General features: G+C 36.9%; 1 protein-coding gene across 2 annotated transcripts in view; it reads left to right on the top strand.

Annotated features, from left to right (window-relative positions):
* Positions 1 to 23674, top strand: part of Cped1 (cadherin like and PC-esterase domain containing 1) — a 294620-nt gene that overhangs the window by 17264 nt on the left and 253682 nt on the right. For both annotated transcript variants that reach the window (XM_010635340.3, XM_010635339.3), the window contains exon 3: positions 13107 to 13290. In XM_010635340.3, the coding sequence (XP_010633642.1) occupies positions 13119 to 13290 (172 nt within the window). In that variant the 5' untranslated portion in view covers positions 13107 to 13118. The remainder of the gene's footprint in view (positions 1 to 13106; positions 13291 to 23674) is intronic.

Genomic DNA, 23674 nt, shown 5'->3' with positions numbered 1-23674 from the left:
TCTTCGAATGGCATGTTTATTGTAACACTAATGTTTTACCAGAGGGCAGAAGAGATGGTGGCTTAGTGATTATTTTTCAATGCTTTAATGTCAATGGTATACAAACTACCTTTTCATATTCTGTTTATAATTTGACAGGACCCCTATAAATCATATGATTAAACTACTGATGGTTTCTATTGAAAATATATTACTTTTTCAAGAGGTTCTTTTATCTGACAACTTCTTTAGAAGATACATATTTAATAATCTTACACTTGTCTACTGTTGTCTGTTATCTCATACAGAGGAACTATATATTCTTGAAAACTTTTATATAAACTATTTGAGTCCCCTTTGCTCTTTGCAGAAGCATGACCAGTAAGACTGAAAGTGCAATGTTCATTTTCAGATGAGGAGAGTAAAATATACACACCAAACAGTTCATAGAGCATCAGCAGACAGTGAGTAGGGCCGTACTCAGTGGAGACTTGGGACCAGCTGGACAAGACTCCAACTGACATTTGGAGTGCCTGGCATGAACATCTTTGGCCAGTGGCATGCTGCTTAGGTAGTGACATTGTTGTTGTAATTACTCCAGTGCTCTTTACTTTCTGCTGCATTCCCTTTGTATAGACTTACTATTTTAAGGCTAAGTTGCTGAATTAACTCATTGTTTCAGCATCGTTGGTCAGAGACTTGCTATTATTTTAACATGTTTCAAAAGAACAAGGTCTCTCCTTGTGCTCTGCTTGTTGTTTCATAAGGGTGGATTGTCCCTTCTATAATTTCTTTATTATGGAGGATGTCCTGTAAGCATTGCTGACACTAAGGATCCTCTGGAAGTCAGCTGGGAGCGCTTACTCTAAAATAAGCAAGTGTGAGCAGGGCTTGGGGCTGCAAAGAAAATGATTTCTTCCTCCTGTTATGTTCTATGGAAGTGTCTGAGGACGAGGAGGAGGACAGGGAAGGAGCAAGGGTATATTAGAGAAAGAAGGAAGGAGAGAAAAGGAGAAGACACTGAAGGCTTTTGCTCCAAAACAGGGACTGCCTTCAAACGTGCCAAAAGAAAAAGCAAATGCCATCTCTCCTGACTGCCTCGTTTCTGGTTTTCTGATTCTTAAAGATATCTTGAGGGACTCTGTCAGGGTCACATCTCCCAGCTGTTCCTGTGTGTTTATCATCTCAGCTGCATCTTTGTTATGTCTGTAAAGTTGCAGTAAATAGAAAAACCGATGGCCCACAGCTGCACATCGTGGGTGGCATCTCAAGGCAAGGAATCTTGAGTAAGTCGGAGGAAGACCTACAGAGGAGGCTGAAAAATATGCTTCATGTGACTGTGAAAACATCTAGAAAAGGGAAATTCAGGAGAGGCAGAGAAGGGAGATAGGACAGTCCTTCCATGGGGGTTGAAGTGGATGAGCATTTCAGTGAGGATGGAGTTAGGGAGCCAACAGCTATGGCCAGGGCATGGGCTGCCACACGTCACAGCTGCGGCCCCCAGATACAGACCCCAGACAAAATTGCTGTTCTTTGTTTTGTTTTTAGTTTTTCCCAGTTCCACAATCCATGCTATGTGTGAGGCTTATCTTGAGGAAGGAATGAGCTGTACACACACACACACACACACGCGCGCGCGCGCGAGGCTACAGTTACACTCATGGATAAGCTGTTCAGTCCTCATTTTTTTCTCTTACAATTGGCTGTCCTCCATTCTCCCCTCATCTCTTTCCTTCATTTACACAAGATGGATATTGTGCACGCTTTCATAAAGGCACTGTATGTTTCCAAGGTTTCCAGTGAGGAGAAGGAGCACTAAACACAGAGGTGACTGAGAAATCCTTAGCATCTTCTTGTAGATTTTATGCTCAAGGTTTTAGAGATGTAAAAAGGAATGTCTTCTGATAAGTAAAAAAATCACACTATATTCTCCAGATTGGAGTATTTCACAACCCTGTAGACTAAGCAACTTGACATCATTTATCATTATAATTTGTTTTCTAGCACAGATGACCAGATCACAATCAGTCTGCTGCTCTCTGTTATCCCCTCTTGTGCCCCTTCTCTTCTAATAGATGTTGGATGTGCACTCTTTTCACAGCAAATCCTTTCTCCTGAACTTCTTCCTCCTCTGGAATACTTGAGGTCTCTGCATTCTCCTATGATTTGCTATGCCGTCTCTTCTCACATTTTCCAGAACTTGCTACTCAAGATTTTCACAGTTCTCTCTCTTTCCAGCCTTCCACTGCATGATTTGATGCCTTTTTAGGGCAAGTCTTACTGCTTACTCACTGAGTTTACTCTCTCTGCTTCTGTAATTAAAAAAAAACCAAAATAAACCAACCAAAACGCTTTTCTGAATTCTGGGAGGGTGCCTTACAGTTCTTAGGAAACCTTGTGCTTTAGATAGTAAGAGTCTGGCCTTCTAGAATTCTATAAGGATAGCTATCCTTCCTTAAGACAAAATAAAACAAGGGCCAGGGATTTAGCTCAGTGGCTCTGCTGCCTGCCTTGTAAGCTCAATGGCCTGAGTTTGATCCTGGGTAACAAAAATAAATAAATAAATGAATAAATAAAACATCCTTCCTCTACTTATACAAATTTCAGTTTTCATCATCTGCCTCTTCCCTGCTGTAGCTTTTAGTAAAGAATCAAACTCATCAAGTTTGGACGTACCTGTAAAGACTAAAGTGATGAATTTTTATATTCTCACTCACTAGGTTAAGTTTCTTTTTTTTTTTCTTTCTTTTTATTGAGTTTATTGGTACAATCTAGGTATACACTACTGTTACATTCATCATTGGGATTCTGTACCTTTACATAATAGGTCTTAGTTCTCATTTTTTCCCCTTGTCCCTGCCCTCCCTTCACCCCCTCCTCCCTTCCCCATTTACAAATACTTTATTTCCACTTTTCAGTTTCTCATATTTTTTTCCTCTCCCTTCCTTATTACCTTTCCCCCACCATTCCCACTTTCCCTACATCTTTAGCCCTTTACTTCCTATTTCACATTATTAATTATCTCATTAGGACCCTGTGTACTATTATAGTTTTTCACACCAAAGAAACTATTCGGTATTTCAGTTAAAGAAATCTCTGTACGAACATTAACAATAGGGAATCCTAAAATAAAACTAAAAAGGAAAGCAAAAGAGAAAACGCAATGATGAAACATTAAAATAATCCTTAATTCTGGAGATGAAAATGGTCCCTGAACATATTTAAATTGCTTCTTGCTCTTATAGTCTTATCTTATTCTTTTTTTCATTATTTAGAGAATACTTCATTAGTTTCTGTAATCAAACCCACGTAGATATGACCTTACATATTTAGTACAATGTGTTACCCCTGTATACATGGAAAAAAAATTAAAAATAAAAATGAAAAAAATTAACATTTCTAGACAAATATGGCTGTCCATTTCTGTACAATGCCAACTCAATACAGTAAATTGGGCTGACTTTTTGCAAAATTGGCAGCACCGTTAAAGTTTCCCAAAATTCAATTTATATATATATATATGGATATATATATATATTTATATTTATATAAAAAAACTAACAATAGCAGTATGTAATGCATCAATAGCAGCAACAGCTTTTCCAGGTTCTGCAGTCATCTGAACAAAATTATAGACATTCAGCACATTCCATTAAAACAAAACAAAACAAAAAGAAACAAAGGAAAGAATAATAACCAGAAAACAGCAAAGTTCTGTTGCTGTTGTGGTAACTGGCACCATTTCTTTTATTAGCATCTTAATCATCATCTGGAAAGAGAACATTCTAGAGTAATATCATTAAATGTAGCTCTGATACAGCACGGTCCCTACTATATATCATAAAGCAGGTATAAGATATTTTACATTCATAGAGGTATGATACAGTACTGTCCTACATCAATAATACTAGAATCAGTTTTGGTTTGCAATTTACTTTTTCTGCCAATAAGATTGCTATCCCTGTTTTTTTCTGGGCTCCTGTCACATGGAGAATTGTTTTCTATCTTTTCACTTTCAGTCTCTGGACTTCTTTTTGAACTAGGTGTGTTTCTTGTATACAACATATTGTTGGATTTTGCTTCTTATTCTATTTTGCCAGTCTGTTTCTCTTGATTGGTGAGTTGAGGCCATTGACATTGCTGGTTATAACTAATATGCACTGACTTATTATTGACATGTTATTGGCCTTTTGTTGACTCTTTTTGCTTTTTCACTTTCTCCTTTTAATTTCTTGCCTTGCCTATTTGATTTGCTCTGTTGGGCCTCATGGTGTTGTTGCCTTCATTGTCTTTTTCTAGGATCTTGTTTAGAATTGCTTATAGTGCTGGTTTGGTATTCATGTAGTTTCTCAGGTGTTCTTTGTCGTGGAAGTGTCTTATTTCCCCATCCATTTTGAAATAGTTTTGCAGGATATATCAGTCTAGGTTGGAGATTGTTCTCTTTTTTAGTACTTGAAATATCTCATTCCAAGCTCTCCTTGCCCCAAGGGTTTGTGTTGAAAAGTCTGCTGTGATTCTGATGGGCTTTCCTTTATATGTGATTTGTTTCTTTTCTCTTACTGCTTGTAGTATTTTGTTCTTCTGTTGGGTTTCTGGGATCTTGATTATTATATGTCTAGGTGTAGATTTTTTTTTAATTGTAGCTAGTTGGGGTCCTATATGCCTTGCTTATCTGAATGTCAAATTCTTCCCCTCTGTTTGGGAAGTTTTCTTTCATTAGTTCTGCAAACAGCTTTTTTAAGTCATTTGTATTTTCTCCTGCTACTTCATGGATTCCTATCAGTCTTATGTTATTTTGCATCATCTAGGAGTTGTTGGATTGATTTCTCATGATCCCTTACTGTTTTTAAGAGACCTCTCTTTTCATGGTCACTGACTGCAATCTTATCTTCTATATCTGAGAGTCTATCTTCGCATTCTTTTATTCTGTTGCGTACACTTTCTATGGAGTGTTTAATCTCCTGGATATCTGTTTGAATCTGTTTTATGGATTCCATTTCTTTCCTATGTTGGGCATTTATTTTTTCCATTTCTTTCTTATGCTGGGCCTTCATGGCTCCTATCATGGTCCTGAGCTCATCTATTTTTTTGTTAGTTTCTGCTCTAGAGTCTCAAATCACGACTTCCATTTTGCTCACTATCTTTATGGTTATCTGGGAAATTATTTCTGTTTTGAATTTTTCTAGAGCCTGATTGATCTGTTTTGTTACTTCCTGTGCTTTGAGTTCGGGGTGTCCTGGTGGTTCACTATCAGGCTTTTCATCCTCATTTGCCCTGCTGTTTGCCATTGGTGAACTGGAAGTCTGTCCTTTTGTCTTACTTAAGTGTTTTCTCATTTTTATTTTTGTTGTCAGACTGTCCTTGATTTAATCTCTGGGTTATCACCCAAATCTTCCTGATATATTTGTGCCCTAGCTTCTGTGTCTCTAACGACCCACAGACATTCTCATTTTCTTAACATCAGAGAAACAGCTCATCAAATCATCCGCACTGCTTTATCCCAACTGATACAATCAGCAACACATTAAGATCAAGCACAACTTGGACACTGACCACCTGTGGTAGTCACTAGTCTATCACCTTTAAATCATTTGAATTAAATTGAAATCAAGAAGCAGTCCAGAACATGTCTGCAGTGAACAAAATTTCAATATAGTGTATTTACCATTTAATGGCTCAGACAGAGCGAGGATGCAAGACCCCTGGTCTCAGTTAGCTGATGGCTGAACCCCATGATGCTGACTGACTTCAGGCTGCAAGGCCCAGATTGAGTTCCCCATCCTTCTGAATGGTTGAACTCCACAATGTTCTATTACAGGTTTCCCACGCCCTTTCTTTAAAGATGTTCAAAGCTGGGAACTCAGAAAAATACCCTTGATGACCACCTCTGCCTCGGCAGAGTGGGTCCAAAGACTGACACAGGAGGTCTGAGAGTGCAGGTGGGGGGCTTATGGGGGTTCAGGGGCGTCCACGTGCTACCTTCCAGGTGCTTGAGTGATGGCGGCTGGGTCGGGAGCATGCGTGGTTCTCCTTCCCGCGGTGGATCGGGGCCCACACTTCCTCCCGGCCCTTGAGCGATGGCAGCTTCACTAGGTTAAGTTTCTTCATAGCTACTTAACGAGATAATAGGTAATGTTGGGGGAGGAGGGAGGCAGGGAATGAGAGAGAGGATTCAAAGAAAGGAGCTAAGACATGTACGTTCTCAGTGATGTGGGGGTAAAAGCGGTAATGGGAAGGAAGATTTTTCCCTTGGTAGTGGAAAGAGCAGAGAATCTAGAGATGAAAAGTGTGATTAGCTACAGAGAAGAGGCTAGGGTCCTTCTATAAAAAGAAGAGAAAAGAATGTGGATAGGCCCCAGGTTGTCTGAAAGAGGGGCTGTGTAAGTCCGTGTGTTTCCTTCTAATATGCTAATTTATTCTGTGAGTGGAATAGCAGAGTTATCTGCAGTGACAGAGGTGGCTGCAGAGTGAAATGTTTCATCATTATGGAAAATGTGATAGAGAATTAACTAGGAAGCCTATAGCAGGATGGCCCAGGGAATCTGAGGCCAAGCTGAGTCTGCCTCTGTCCAAATGAACACTTTGTTAGGCAGCTATTTTAATTACTTCTCCTCGCTGAGACAAAATGTGTGGCACCCAAAGTTAAAAGGGGAAAGGATTTTTTAGCTCACAGTCTGTAGAGGTTTCAGTCCCTAATCGGCTGGCTCCAAGTCAGGGTGGCATGGCAGACAGGTACTGTAAGGAGAAACAGTTCATGGCAGGCACAAGGTAGCAAAGCAGCAAGGAAGGGACCTTAACAGTGTCTTTCTGCCCCTTTTATATTGTTTCTAGGCTGCGAGGATTAGGGTAGTGCCACACCAGTCAGTGGAGTGATTTAGTAATCACACACAGTAGGCCCAGCCACCTCTGAAAAAGCCCCTCCATAAGGCTTTGGGGGGACATCTAAACACAAGCCACAATGGCAGCTCTCTGCACTCCCAGGCCAAGGCTAGAACAGGCAGACTACAGCGGTTTTCAGGTCTCCCAACTCGGCGTTCCCACAGCTTCTCCTCCCTCCATACTTTTCTGCCTCATCATAATTTACTGTATAACTAGTGCTTATGTCCGCTTTCTTTGATGGGCTGTTTTCTATGTGAAGGCTCACACCTGTCTTGTTTCTAGCGTTTCCCAGCTATTTTTCCATGTGAACGTGACAGAAGTGCAGTGGAGTGAGGGGATTTAGTAGGTGGGAAGAGAGTGACTGGAAGGTTGGACTATGGAACCCGAGCCGCAAACAAAGAAGGGGAGGAGAAAAGAGGCTGGCAGAAAGTTAGGATTAGGGGGAATGACTAACGACGGAAGAACTCATATGTTGGACTAAATGGAAAAAGATGAAAATCGATGAGTGATTAGAGAATGAAATATTTCACTTAATATATTAACTTCAGAGGAGGTGCTCTTTTGGAGATCATGAACTCCAAGATGTGGTCATTGGAGTGGGTGGTCAAAATGAACTGGAGGAGAGAGTCTTTGGGGATGAAAAGGTCAGGGATATTTTGTGGCTTGAGAGGCAGATGCTGAAGCCTCCACTGAGATGTTTCTACTGCATTAAAAAAAAAAAAAAAACGAAAGTGAGTAAAATTATTAAAGGCTATGAATATGGTTACAGATAATGAACCCATGTTTTGCACTCTTGCATCCATTCGTTCGCTCTTTCCTTCATTCCTGTGCTACCACAGTAGGCTGCATATGCCACAACGACTATAGCACACAAGAGCAGGCCTTCCCTGGACAGAGGAAGTTTGCTGCTGGGAAGATTAGGTTAAGGGTTGAGTGACATGGACTTCAGCAACGCTTCTGTAAGTGGGTGCTACTTTGTCAAAGCTCTGTTGGGGATACATTTTCGATACCAAACTTTTGTTTATTATTTAGAACCTATATAGAGCCACAGAGGAGCAAGCTGGACTTTCTCTGGATGTTGAGGGTGGGGATGGTGCAATTTGGAAGCATAGACATTACTGAGTGACAGTAAATAGTTCTGAGGACATGTTTCCGTTCTTTATGGGTTTGAGATTCCACTGAAATCAGCTATAAGATTCAAATAGGGTTTCACTAATAAATACTTCATCTAGGGTGGAGCATTTTTACTAGGCTCTATTTGCATATCTAGGAGTCTGTGGGTCCTAAAGTACTCCAAAATTATAGGAGGATTTTTCAGTGAAAATATGGGTATTTTTTTCATGCTGGGCAACTCCTCCCATTTTATTTTTTACATTCACTAAAATCAGTGTACATTTTACCAATGGGTAAAATAATGTATTTTATTCTTACAGTGGAAAAATAAAAACGTAATTCACTATGGTAGTCTGTAATATTTTTAAAATACCAAAAATCTGGACCAGGCAGGCAATTTAACTTTTAGTCATATATGACATATATCTGAAGTCAATTATATGATTTGTATTTGAGAATCAAAAATGTCATAAATACACAGCTATTTCAATAAATCCAGGAAAAAATTTTTTTCTTGCTATATGGAAAAAAGCAAGTTTTATTTTTCATCCCTGCAATATTTTAAGGAGCTGTATTATTTGGTTTCACAGTAGCCTTTGGTGAAGACTCTATTTTTTATTTTTATTTGTTTTTTATAATACTTTGTAGGTAGACAGTATAGTTACATTCATTGTTGGGACCTTGTACCTTTACATGACAGGTCTTGGTTCTCATTTTTTTCCCTTTTCCCTGCCCTCCCTTCATCCCCTCCTCCCTTCCCTATTTACAAATACTTTATTTCCATTTTTTCATTTTCTCATACTTTTTTTCCCCTTGTTTCCTTTCCCCTACCCTTCCCACTTCCCCTACACCTTTAGCTCTTTTCTTCCTATTTCACATTGTCCATTATACCAGGACTCTAATAGTGTAGGTAACTGAGAACCACCGCAGTTTAATAATATAGTTTTGTGTTCAGTTTTTTCACTGTAAATTCATTATCTTGTTCAAATGTTGAACTCTATTTTGTCATTCTTACTATTATTCAAAATTCTATTGAAATGCATGCTTCAATACAAATTTCATCCACTTTTTATTGCCAGTGTTTCATGGTTGTATGCATGACAAAGCTTACATGTTAAAGAGAAAGATGTGTGCATTCATTCATTCATTCAAATGCTACTTACGATATGCCTCTTTTATACTAATTACTAAACTTAAGCTGGGAAAATAAGAGAGAAAAACAGACAAAAATAAATGATTTCATTTAATTTATATTTTTGTGGGGGGAGGCAGTTGATTAACATAATAAATAAATAAATTATATGTGTGCATCAAAGGAAGATAATGCCCATAGAGGAATATGTGCATCAGGTATATGGAAACATATAGTTTATTTCAGAAATACTTTTTATGATAGAGTAATTGAAAAGCTATGGAATTCATAAGATAAAGGGAGAGCTACAATATAATATAGCATTCAAGTTTATTTGTATATATTTAATATCACTTAGTGATGAGATGCCATATTTGACATTTTCATACCAAAAATTAATTTAATTTCTAATGCAACCTGATGAGGTAAGATTTGTTCCTTCAACTACATATATAAGAAAAGACATATCTGGAATAGATATATGATAGATTTAGAAAGATATCCTGGGCCGGGGGTTTAGCTCAGCAGTTTGGTGGCCTGCCTTGCAAGCGCAAGGACCCTAGTTCAATCCCTGGTACCAAAAAAAAAAAAAAAAAAAAAAAAAAAAGATGTCCCTACTGGACGAAGCAAGCAAGTTATAGAGCCAGGAATAAGTCCAAATTTTTGGTTCCCAATCCTTCTCTCATTATGCTACACATTGCTATATTTAACAATCCCTGTACTTTATCACAGCAGTCTATCCTTTCTTTATCTAAAGTGGTAAACAGATTTCAGATTTTGAAGTGCTTCCCCAAAAAATAGTACGTTCAGTTATAAAACAACTTTCATGTGGGCTAGCAAAATGATTTCGGAAAAGTATTCTGCTGGTCTCTCAGGAAGAAAGAAGTGAATCACTCAGAAGTTCATGTATAAACATTCAGGGATATTCATTCTTTTCTAATCTCTGGTCAGCAGTTCTAAACCTAGGTCAAGCTAGTTGTAGCGGTGGCCAGTGAGTAAATGTATTCTTTCACTAAAAATATATCTTTGAAACTGCAAGAGTAATCAGGAGCTCTGATTTCCAAAACTGCTGCTATTCACATTTAGTAATCCTGTATTTGCTCATGTGGTTGACATAATTGTTCACATAGTTTTTATTTCACTTATGCAGTGTGTTGCACCTGTTGTCAAACTGGCTAAAACTGTTCTTGCCCTTTGGTATGAGGCCATTCTGCTGATATAGTGTGTTATAAATATTACAAGGGAAGGGGCAGTTTATATTACAGGATAATACAACATAATTTAATATAAACAAGATAATTTCCTATTTATTCTCTATAGTTTGAGTTGTGAGTTAAAATATTAGTCTAAGCTATAAAGGTTACAACAAAATATGGCCAGTAATTATACTTTAAAATATACTATACATAATATATACTAGAATAAGTTACATCGCTCCTGCTTAAATTGATCCTGGTTGGGAGAAAAGGAGGGGTAATATCTTTCAATATTAAAATTAAAATAGTTAAAAACTCAAAATACATTCTCCTCATGTGAAATCCCTGTTATACTTAAGTCAGCTGTAATAAAGAGGGTCATTCTGTGATTATGAAAATAATGTGACAAGAGAATTTGGATCTTGTGTGTTTCACTCCAGTGGCACTGCTATATTTGGAAGCTTCTGTCTTCCCTTTCACCTAGATTTGTTTACTCTGCCCTCTTAATGGCTACTTGGTTCTAGCCCCCTCTGTCAAAAGACACAACTGGGTTTCTGTTTCAAATATCTCTTACAAGTGTATCATAATTCCAACTTTTGCTAGTGAACCATTTCCCAATTTTCAGGTAAGTTCTTGAATGTAAGTAGCTTCCTCATCAGTACAGTAAGGCATTCTTTGACAAGGGAAAATAGGTAAGCATGTCTTTCCAGAGTACCATGTATGGAAGATATTATTAGTTAGCATTCTGTCCCTTTCATCACACACCTCATGTATTAAGCACCTATGGAAGCATGTGCCAGGCAGATCTGCAACTCAGGAAGCTCTTTGAACGGATTTTTCTTTATGATGTATTATTATTATTTTAGAATGCACACAGCACGTCCTATGTGGTACACATAGCCTTAAAACATCGGCAGATATGAACTCTCCAGTTATCATAGCACTTTCAGGAGAAAGGTGGTGTCCAAGACCACACAGCTACACCAGGGAGCTTGTGAAGATAATGATTCAGATCCTGCAGTCTGGCTTTCGACTTGCTGCTTCCTGCACTTCACTAGGCTTATTTTTTTTTTTTTAATTTTTGCATGGCAATAGTTTGTATGCAGTGGAAACTAAGATGTGGCTCCTGTCCTTACAGGGTTTATAATCTAAATTTGCTTGTTATTTCTATCCATATCTTCAAAGATTTTGATAGAGCACTAAGGCTCATAATTTAACTGCTTTCATTTATTAAGCCCCTGTCGTGTATGTGTTCTGGAATAAGCGTTAGAGATTCACCAGCAATGCAGGCCTGGTTGTGAGGGAACTGGCATGAAGAAATGCAGTATCTTTTCATAAATGCTTAATGCAATATGTGCCTCAATTAAAATTTCAATTAAAATTTTCCAAAAGAAATAATGTTTGAGGGATGGTTTAGAATTTGATGGATGAATAGAAGAAGAAGGAACTGTAAATGGAAGACACGAGGATGAATAAAGGGCAGTTGGAGTTGAAGAATGGAAATGATTAAGTGTGATGTGACCAGAGGAGAGATGTGGGGCCCAAGTGTAATGGTCTTGTTTTTCTCTGATAGAGAACTAGAAACAACTCTATCAGTAATGGGAAATAATAAAGACGTTGAAGTGATGAAAAAATCATAATGTGTGCTTTAGACCTTTGTTTGTTTGTTTGGTTTGTAGTACTTAGGATTAAACCTAGGGCTTTGGACATGCTAGGCAAGTGCTCTATCATTAGACTAGACCACTTGCCCCTTAAAACATTTATTTTCATTATGAGACAGTCTCACTAAACTGGTCTTGAACTTGTGATACACCTTCCTTAGCCTTCCACATAGCTGAGATTACAGGCATTCACCGCCACATCCCGCTTAGACCCACTAAATGGACAAGTTGAGAGCTGCTATTAGAAGTAATTGGGCTTTTACTATTTTCCTCTCATCTTTTTCCACCATCTTCTTTGTTCTCTCATTTTTTTTTTGCCTGACCTCCATCCAATCTCATCCCTCTCTCCAGTAATAAAAGATATCTTTATTTTGTCAAAGTTTAATGTCAGGTTTTCAGAGTAACACCCAGTATCTGTCATTAAACCTTATAATGAATTTACATTTTAGTCTTTCTACTTTTCAAATTCAAAAATTCCCTTGTTTATGGAATTTGAAGCACCATTGTGAGAAAGAAGAATATTTATGTATGGGGAAGTGGTGAGCTATTACAGGAAGAAGATGGATGATGGAACTTCAGTAGCTGTCCTTTTCTTATGCTTGTACCCATCCTGCTGCAGAGATGTTTTCAAGTTTTTCCCTGTCCTAATTGAGAAACACAGCAGCATTGTGTATCTCCACTCAGCTCCCAGCTTACTCTCAGATCTTCACTTCTGCATCACGGCCTTCCAGGTCTAGCCCTTCTTTGTTTCCTCTACCATGTTTTCCTAAAATAGGAATTAAAAGATGATGTAGCTGGAACTCCTTTATAAAAAAGTACATGTAGATGACAATCACAGCGACTCATTTATATTTTCACCTAGAGTGGAACTCTGTTTCTATGCAGCAGTTTTTCCTGAAGGAGCTCTATATTTTCATGGCTTAAAACTTTCGTCTTTCGGTATGTAAGAGTGAGAATTCTATTCTCCTTCACCTCTTAGGAGGTTGTTTTTGTCCTTGACAGCCTTTCAGTGACTCTGTCTTCTTTTCTGGAGAAAAATGTACAGAATAAATTTCTGAATGGCCCTTGGTTTGCGTTAATGATGTCCTTCAAGGTAAACGTACTGATTGTTCATGTTGAATTTTCATGACTGCTTTCTTTTCTTAGATAGAAGAATCGATGGAGACACACTTTGGCGGTGACGGCAGACAGGCTATACTCTACCGGCCTCCTTCCTACAGCGAAACAGAGCTGAGGCTCTACCAGCGCGTCCTCACAGAGCATCGCTATTCTGTTGTCATCACTGAAGAAAAGTTCAGCGCTGGCCGTGGGCTGGAGCTGGTAGGACAAGGTCAGAATGATGCGTAACTGCCAAAGTCACTTGATAAAAATTATAAACAATTTCTAGAATACACCACTGTGTGCCTCTAGAGTTTTCCCCCCATCATCAACTTTCTCGCGTCATAGAAAATTTAGCTCCTTTTTTCTACTTCCTCTGAGTTTTTCTTTAGCTAGGTCTCTTCCTGAAATTATTTTGTTTACATTTTTGTCACATTTTGGAGTAGCATAGTTCATATTTAAATGCTACATTAAAAATGTTTATGTTTATTAGCCAGCCCAGCACCAAACTGCTCCATATTTTACGAAAATTGCCACTTCATTTGACTGCAAGTACAATGTGCTAGAAATTGTTTCAAGAAGCTATCTTAAATGGGATTCACAGATGGCTGTAAGTATGAAAGAAGTAAGGATATTTATTATATATGCTGTTAATCATCAAGTACTTTTCCATCAGTTGAAGAGGAAAAATAAGAGACAAGTGTTTTAGCAAGTTATTTGAAAAGAAAATTGAGTAGATGATGAGGGTTAAAAGGGCAATAATAGCTTCATTTCTTGAGCAACTAACCATAGGACAGACTATGTACACTCTGTATTTATGACCTTATTTAATTATTAAATTTAATTATTAAATCACCTCTGGATTACTTCTAATACAAGGTAAATACTGTACAGTATATGATTGTTGTATTATTTAGGAAATAAGGACAAGAAAAAAGCCTGTAGTGCAAGTGCAAGTTTTTAAAATATTTCAATCCATGGTTGGTTGACTCTGGATGTGGAACCCATAAATATGAAAGGCTGACTGTGAATCTATTTTCCTAATTCGTAAAAGTGACAGGAAATTTGAATTAACTGCTGATTTCTGTGATGGTTTCCTTTGGGAAAGAATGGTCAGATCCTGGTGCCAAACTACATTTCAAAACAAACTTGGCATCATCCTCATACTTCTTTTTCAGTTAATGCCCCCTTGTTGGCTTGTGCTGGTGAAAGGAAGTTGGGGAATAGTTTTTGAGAAAGTGGGGTAATATTTAGTCTCAGTTATCCTTCACATTGACAGTACGCTACTTAGCTAGCAAAGTTCTGAAGGATAGAGCCCAAGATTTGGTTTGCTTTTGTGTTCAGTACTGGAGATCCAACCCAAGACCTCACAAATGTTAGGTAAGTGTTCTACCACTGAGCTACACCCACAATCCTTTTTTTAAAACCAGAGTCTCACTAAGTTGTCTGCTGTGGCCTTGAAATTTATTTATTTATTTTATTTTATTTATTTTTTGGTACCGGGGATTGAACTCAGGTCCTTGCATCTGCAAGGCAGGCCACCAAACCACTGAGCTAAATCCCCGGCCCTGGCCTTGAAATTTAGATCTTCTGCCTCAGGTTCCTCAGTAGCTGGGATTACAAAAGAAGTACTATTTTGATAAGAAAGTCTTAAAATGTGCAGACCATGTGCCAAGAGGGTGGGTCTTTCGTGAATGCCATTGACTATTCACTACCTCTTAGGGATAGTTTGGAAATTTGAAGTACTGGGCTTCAGGAAAAAAATGAGGAAAAACAGAATCAACATGAAAGCTCTGGAATATTAGCAAAAGCTGAAAACAATGTTTGCAGATCTCATAGTTTTGTTGGTGTTGCTCTATTAAGAAGAGCCAATGCAATGTTCCGGAACATCCATATGTGATATTCTCTAAAACCTATTCATCAGACTAGCTATTGATGTAAAGAAAGATAGGAAATATGCAGCCTCATTCCACAAGACGTTCCTTCACTACACAGGGTGATTGTATTGACACTGTCGCCTAAGCTGTGCTCTGGATGTCATGCAGAGTAGCCCTGATGACAGGACACTAGGCCTGAGGGTCCTCTACTCCCCTATCTTCTTTCTGTTGCCTCTGACTTACTGTGGATACAACATGGATTATCTGTGCATCTCAACTTCAATTTTCAATTTTCTCCAGCTGCAAAACAGATGGAATACTTCGTTTCTCTCCTTTGATATCTTTGGGTCAGTTTTACAAGGAAAAAGAGGATTGCTTTTCAGCTTCCAGATATCAAGGAAGTGCAAAGACAGCTTGAAGGCAATGGAACTTGGCAGCCAAAGTTGCTGCATCGGCCTGCGGAGGCCCAGTGCAGAAGATAACTATATGGTGTCACCAGCATTTGTCAGTGTAAATGCTGATTTGTTTCCTTTTTCTCACATTTCCACAGCTTTAAAAACATCTTCCTAACTTTCTTGGCATTCCTTTATTCTGTATCATAAACTGTTGTCCCTGGATAGGCCTCAAAAAAGGGTAGTGATTTCACAATTTCGTGAGTATGAAACATTGAGTTTTGGTTTTATTATTTGATTTTGAATTATTTTTTACTATAGAGCAGTATGTATAAAACACCTGAAATAAAACAGTTCTATGATCCTAATCTAATATTTTTCTTGATTATTTATCGCACAAGGGGAAAAACATTAAAAAACTGTAGCTTATTTTCCATGGCCACCAATTTAATCTATAAATTATGTTTGAATTGAGGCACTTACTATAAAAACAGTTTCTAGATATATGATTCTTATAGAATCTGTTATTCTTTCATCTTCACTGCCTGGTTATTTTCCTGGGCATATATAAACTATGTATGAAGCTATACTGGCACATCTAAACTTAACCTCCCCAAGCAAAGCAGCCTGGAGCAACTGAAAACAATTCAGAATGATCTGGAGCCCTATCAAATTCCAGCCTCAGTTTTGCCATTGCAGTTTCTGCTGTTTGCTAACTCACAATTTGAAACTATTACATTAAAACCAAGGTAGATGTTCCCACAAATGCTACTGAGTACCTATGTGCAGTTTTGACACATTGATAAAACACATTCAGTCACAGGAAAGTAAATATAAAATGTATTTTCCTTTTTGTACCTGTCCATTCTGTCTGCTTTTCGCCTCTCTCCTGACTTGATTGCAGTCACTCTTGTTGTCTTCTTTTTTGTGCTATCCTTCAAGCACAGGCGGCCTTTTTCTAACCTGGAACCACTTCTTTTAACCTTTTAAGGACAGAAATGAATAAAAATTAGAAAAAAAAAATCATAAGGCACACAGATAACTCTGTACTATACTCAGTACTGGTAGAGCAACATTTGGGCTTTATGTTTTATTAATTTTCCCACTACTTATTTGGTAAATACCCTTTGAAAAGAAAAGTAGGCAATCTCAGATCCTAAATAAGAATATGAGCAGTATCCCACCCCTGTTAATTTATGCTTGTGGCATAAGAGGATGAGAAAGCTTGTAGGGCTGTGAATAAACCACCTTAAACAAAATCTTAGTTCTCCGAGTGATGGCTTTCTATCTGTTAAAGGCAGCAGTAATATTTACTTTAGAGTAGTATGTGGTATGTATTTAATCATTGATTCAACCCCATGATAGTTCTGAAAGGAGACAAAGAGAAGTCAAACCAACATTTTTAATCTCCTTCAGTAGTCTGTGAATGGAACCCAGATTCTTTTTTTTTGGCACCGGGGATTGACCTCAGGTCCTTGCGCTTACAAGGCAGGCAGTGGAATCACTGAGCTAAACCCCCAGCCTGAACTCAGATTCTTATATTTTAAAAACAGATATAAATTATTGTCTTAAAATTTTGTATTAGTAAGTATTAGAAAACCTACAGAATGGGAAGATTTTTGCTAGCTATTGCTCAGAGGAGTAATATCTAGAATATGTAAAGAACTCAAAACACTAGACTCCCCCAAAATAAAAGACCTAATAAAAAATGGGCAAGTGAAATAAATAGACACCTCACAGAAGCAGCACAGATACCTAATAAACACATGAAGAAATGCTCAGCATCACTGGTCATTAGAGAAATGCAAATTAAAACAGCACTAAGATTCCATCTTACCTCAAAAAGAATGACTATAGTTAAGAAATGAAATAATAACAAATGCTGGCAAGTAGGGAAGAAGGAACCCTTCTACATTCTTGGTGGCAATGTCAAACCACTACGAAAATGATTTTGAAGATTCCTTAAAAAACTAAAACGAGATACAAGTTCAGTGGTGCATTGGGTCATGAACTTAATTTGTACTATGATTTTGGAAAAGATGGCCACATTTGTGTTTGTGTGGGAAAGATGGTTATAGTCATGTTTGTTACCTGATGCAGAGTTTGCAAACCAAAACAAAATTTTGCCAAACACTTAGGTTTGGGAACCAAATTGTTTACAAAGTGTTCATGAAACGAGATATTCTCGTGTATAGATTGGGCACTGTTCTAAGAGATATATTATTGGTTTAAAGACTAATCATTTTTACAGTTAATTTTGAAAATAAAATGATGTAGAAGTCTACTTGCTATTATGCCATTGCAGTACTTATAATTTAACAGTATAGATATTTACAATGAGTAATTCATTTTAAAGCTGGTTTTGAAAACAGTAGGTGGATATTTTTCCTTTCAGAGTCTACTGAACATTATATAATGAAAACATACATATATGGTCTTTAGATCCTTTGATTTGGGAAAATATATCTTATATCCCTGCATTTGTAAGAACATATAATTTTCTAAAGGAAAAGAAGCATCGTCCAATTATTCTCATTCCTCCCATATAAGTGCTACTTAGTAAGTCATTGCATTGTGGCCCAAGAGAAATGTTTTCCAGAAGTTCTAAAACTACTCCCCAGAATGAAATCCAAGCAGTATCTGGTCTAAAAGACCGACTTAGGATAGATTTTATCATTGGATCAGATTACTTGTGTATACTTGAAGAATAGTACATACTTAGGAATTTTCTATCAACTTTAAATAAATTGTGCACATTCATACTATGTGTTTTATAATCTATGTGAAAAATAAAATACAGACATTCTATCAAAGCTATAGAATTTGAGTTACATTTATGGTTTCAGATTGCTTTTGTTTTAGTAATGTTGGGGTTTTACATAGTACATTTTTTTGAAGAAATGCCAAAAGTAAAAGTCCTTACTGGTTTTCTTGCCAGGAGTTCGCAAACTGTACCCTATTGGCCAAATCTACCTGTTTTCATAAAGTTTTATTGGAACACAGTCACACTCATTTGTTTTCATATTACTTTTGGCTACTTCTGTTTTACAAGAACAGCGTTGATTAGTTGCAATGAAAACTATACTGCCCTGAAATCCTACAGTTTGTATTATAGGATGCTTTGTCCAGTGGGTTTTCTGTAGGTTAATTGTGTGCAATATGATTCCATATGAAGCTGATAATTAGATTCTAGGTTTGAGATAGTTTCTAAACTTATAACAAACTTTATTGAGAAATAATCTGATGGTTTACAATAAAACACATAACAACAAAAATCACTGAAATGGAAATATAAAATTATGATCCAAACTGGATATTCCTTTTAGCTACCATAATTTAGGCTTAGCTGTGGCTGGAAACCTTCAAGTACTAGAGCAACAACAGGAAGTATAGTTTTGCTCTCAGGATGAAGGATACATTACAGCTCATTTTCTCAACTTCTCACATGCCCAAGTTGGATGGGTAAAACAACTTTTTCAAAAGGAGTATTGAGTAGATGATATTAAGTAATAAAATGGATCAAGGCCAGGGTAATATTTCTGTTGCAAATCAAGCAGACGCCACAGCTTGGTTCATATAGCAGCCTCCAGGAGAAGGTGGGACTACATCCTTATTGTGTGATACAGTGAGGCATTTGTATGAAAGGTTAAAGTTAATGCTATGAGAAATAGTACTTGTCAGTGTTTGCATTTCTACTAACTTTTGACAGAATGTGTTCTGGAGAATGGTAGCCTTTTCCTTCCTACTAAGGATGCTGTATTTATCCAGATGTGCTTTTTGGACACACTACTAAAAATATAGTTAATAGAGCAAGAAGATAAATTACTAATTAATGTAAAAATAAAAATATATTTCCCTGATTACTCTATATGTGTCTTCCTATATATTTTTTTTACATTCAATTTCACTTTTTAAAATGTCTAACCTCGCTAGGTATCCCTTGAAATTTAGTCTGATTTTAATGGCTTATTTATAGTGGCCGTATGCCAAAAGCTGCTTCTGAAGTTTGTATGGAGAGAAACATTTACTACAGATCAGTCTTAACCTGTGTAATGGAAAACATATTTACATTTTGTCTTAAGTTTATTTGTACTAAGAAATAATCTGTAAGGAAGTTGAGATTTAAATTGCCCGTAAGTAAGAATAGCTTAACCATAAGCATTGCTTCCTTGGGGAAGTAGCGGATGGTGATAATTAAAAAGTATCAGCTTTGGAGTGAGACAGAACCTGAGCTGGAGTCCCTAGAGTTGCCTTTTAATGGTTTTAATGATTATCTCACCTTGGGCAGGGTACTTAATCTCTTAAAACCTCAGTTTTCTCATCTGTAAATTAATTGCTCAAGGGAGGTGTCTGTAATATGTGAACTAGCATCAGGGTGCTCTCCTGCTGGGCTGGGTGTTACTATGGGATCAATGAATTTGACAGGTGTTTTTCCAGGCCAGATTCCTTCAATTTACATATTTTCATTAAAAGGTCTGTGTAGTAAACTCTCCTGAAATTCTGACGTGCACTGTACTGGACCATTGTCTCAGAAATTAAAAACATTTTTAATCTCCATAAAGGATCTGGCCTTTTCTACCTATCACTTAAAACCATGTACATCAATATGTATGCAGTACGTATTTATTGAATCTGTGGATAAATCATGATTAAAAAGTATGCCAATATTTAGGCCCCTTAAATAGTGGACACTCAGGAGATTTAAATCAAAGCTTTGTTTATAAAACTTTTATTTTTATAATAATTTTAGAGGAGCATCAATATTCTGATGTGCAAATATGCTCATATTATAAAAGAACAACATACATATCGCTGTATATAGGTCTCATGCTTTATACGTCGAGATTCTAGACTGTAGGGATATTCAAGTGGTGTGTCTATTTTTTCAAATTTTTACTCTTTCCTTCCTTTCAAGTCTCCCGTGCCATATTTGCTAGTGTTATGTGGTGTGTTGTCTTTGGGGGAGGGCACGTGAGTCTAGTTCTAAATGTGTTGAGTCACAGGGGCCGTGAGGATTGCATAGGGCAGTATAGCAGAAACAAGCAACTAGAGAAGCCAGGGCAGAAGATACAGATTTGTGAGTCATCTGTGTAGAGGCGGCAGTTAATTCACTGAAGGTTTTATATTCCATAAAGCTGTGCAACAGTGTTATGTGAAGATGTTCCCAGCAAAAAACATGTAAGTATAACTTTTGGTGTTTATGAACATAGCAATAAGCGGAAAGAGTCAAAAAACTCCATGATGTCATTTAGGTCCCATTTATGTCTTCTACGTTATGCTTTGTAGCTCATTTCAGAGCATAATGTAAAATGTCCACTTTATGTCTTTTAATCCCTTGGCTTGGAAAACCATACCTCCTGATGAAGGATTTTTATAACATACTTCTTTAAAGGAAAAGATAGAAGCACCATTACATTACTCACTTTCATAGCGTTCAGGTACTATTTAGCAAATCATTGTTTTAGTTCACAGAATGATACCCTGGCCTAAAGGAGAACGGATATTTTCCAAGAGTTTTCAACCTGATCCCAGAGTAGACTGTAAGTAATAAGAAGTTCAAAAGACTTTAACAGAGAGTATATTTTTATCATTAAATCAGAATTATTTATGGAAGCTTGATGAAGGCAGAATTTCTGTGGTCGCAGCAGAAGCCAGGACTGCAACAGGAAGGAGAAAATATATGATTCCACTTGCAAAGAAAGTTTCTGGGGGGACTTGCAAGTAAAGCCAATATTTTTGTGCCCTAATTGTCTAACAAGATGCTTGAATACAAGATTTATAGTAACTCTAGGTGTAAGTAGGACCACTGTATGAGTGAATATTCTTAAATCATTCGGAGTTGTCTGAAAAGTGTAAATGTGGCTGGAACAGAAGTGAATCTGTGATGAAGATGGGAAGGTTGCTGCTTTATGTGGGAGAATGGGTAAAACGGCCACCGGAATCTTAGTCTCTACAGTTCTATGGTGCAATATACAGTACCTCGTGCTCACATACATCAGGTAAGAGAAAGCAGAACCAAATTTTAAATCTCTGTAGTCCTTGAGGTCACTTTTCTTTAGTCTTTGCTCTTAGTCTGGTGGTCTGTGGGCAGAAGAGAAAGAAAAACAGGAAGAAAGAAGGGCATGGACTAACATCAGTCTGGACCAAATTTGGAGGTGATCCCCTCAGGCTATTGATGCAGATTTATTACAGATGCTCCCACTAATAATTTATAAATTGAGACTCTAACAAACTTCTCATTACTTTTTTGTCCTCTAGACCCCCAACAGCACCCCGCTGCCTTCCTGACTTTAATTTGCTATGTAACTATTTATCAGGAAGACCAAAGAGTAAAGGTCACATTTAAAAGGCACAGTGTGTTTTGCCTTACAGGGTTTCGCCTAGAACACATCTGACATCCGTTTTTATTATGCAAGTAATAACCTTTGGATAATTTCTGAAGTGCTTCTGTACTTTAATTAATCAAGCCAGGATTGAAAAAAAGAAATTGAATCAGAGAAACTTATAAGGCTACACCATTCTATTTTATTGCATTATGACACTCAGTAATTGTGTGCTCAGGTTTATTGCTGTTTTCCTCAGTGTTTATGGAATTACTGATATATTTACAACTGAACAGAATTTGTTCTTTAATTGGCACACTGGAGCTCAAGGAATGTTTATTTAACCTTAGCTTAGTTGAGTTGTTTATACTATGAGAACTTGAGTTCAATTTACTTTAATTTTTGAAAAAGCTTTCTTATTTATAAAAGTTGAGCTTGGAGTGACCTCCTTATTCTGATGTTGCCTTTACCCTCCACTGTGCAAAGAGAACAAAAAAAACAGTGTCTCATTTTTACTCCAAAGAAACTAAACTGCTTCCTTAAGTGGGTTAGTTCTTACAACCGAAAATGACAACCAGATGTTTACTGAAATCTGTAGCAATTCTCTTTCAAGCTCAGCTTCTTTGTAATTGTTTGATCTTTTTAAGTTTCATAGAAACCAGATTGGGTATTTGAATTTTCGAAAGCTGGAAATGTTTAATATAAGTTTGAAGATACTTTTTCTGTTTTGTTAAATGCACTTTTTTCTGCTTGTATTTTTTAAAACAATGCAGCATTAAAAAATGCAGCATTGATATTTTAATAAGTAATTTATATCAAGTCTTTGTTTTTTATCTATCTTGAAAATGAAAAATACTTTTTAAAAATTTAGACATTTTTGTCACAGACTAAACTGTACTTTGAATGGCAGATATAATTTGCAAAAACAAATAATATCCATACCATATTTATATTGGGAAAAGACTTCAAGAAAGAAAAGCAAACTCTTTTCATATAAGAACTTTCAAATAGTGTTTATGGATTAACTAAAAGAGAAATATAGTGTGTTCTCTAAGCTAGTGTGGTATCAGATCTAGCTGCTTGAAATATTTTAAACATTTTTCTCAAACTGCGATGAATTTGGGAATATCTAACCATATTTCCAAGGCTACTTCTTAATTTTTGAATCAATTTTACTTGCTAATATCAATATTATAGATTAATTGAAACTTTTCGTATCACTCTCTTTTAAGACCTGACTGTCCCAAATTAATTAATATTTTCCTTCTGATAGAGCCTTATCTTCTTTAGCTAAAGTTTCCTCTTTCTAATGACCTATGTTGTGGATATAAAACTTACAGTTTGGAAGACAAGGACTTAGGGGAAAGTGAATTTGTTTCAGCAACCTCTCTTCAAAAATTGACTCCATAAATTGACTTCCAAGCCCTGTCTCACCTTGTGAAATTATCCTTTAAAATTTACCAAGAATCTCCTGTTTGTTATAAATTCTGGCCACTATCTTTGTGGTTGTATTAATTTTGCAATAAAGGTAGACTTGAACAAGTGTGGAGTATGAGTATTTATCAAAAGTTGTAACTTTTCTATAAAAATTATAAATTTAAGCATTGAATTCACTGAAGTAATTTCTCAATTTCCATAGTCTTTCCCTAGCAGTATTTCCTAAATTTGGTACAATATATAAACTATGGTAGAATAAACACTTGTTCTTGCATTTAAAAGAGTCTCTATGGTTCGGAAGTTTCTTATGAATCCTTCCCTCTCTTGCTGCCTTTGCTTGCTTTTTTTCTAGCCCCTTTCCTCATGTTCTTCCTCCAAATATTGCTTTTCTCCAGGACATTTATCATTAACGATCTCCCACAACCTATCACCTTAATACTCTAGAGACAAACTTTTCTATCTTCTAAATTCAATAATCTCCTCAGGGGATTTAATTTCCAAATAATGTTGGGTCTTCGTCCATCTCCTGAGCAAAATGTTAAGAGTTGAGATTTTCCAGGTATCTATTAGATATCCTGATTTGTGTG

Source organism: Fukomys damarensis, unplaced genomic scaffold (assembly GCF_012274545.1).
Source record: "Fukomys damarensis isolate Sample0158 unplaced genomic scaffold, DMR_v1.0_HiC HiC_scaffold_4, whole genome shotgun sequence".
Lineage (NCBI taxonomy): Eukaryota > Metazoa > Chordata > Mammalia > Rodentia > Bathyergidae > Fukomys > Fukomys damarensis.
Note: the sequence above shows the minus strand (reverse complement) of the source record. Positions and strands in the feature narration are given on the sequence as shown.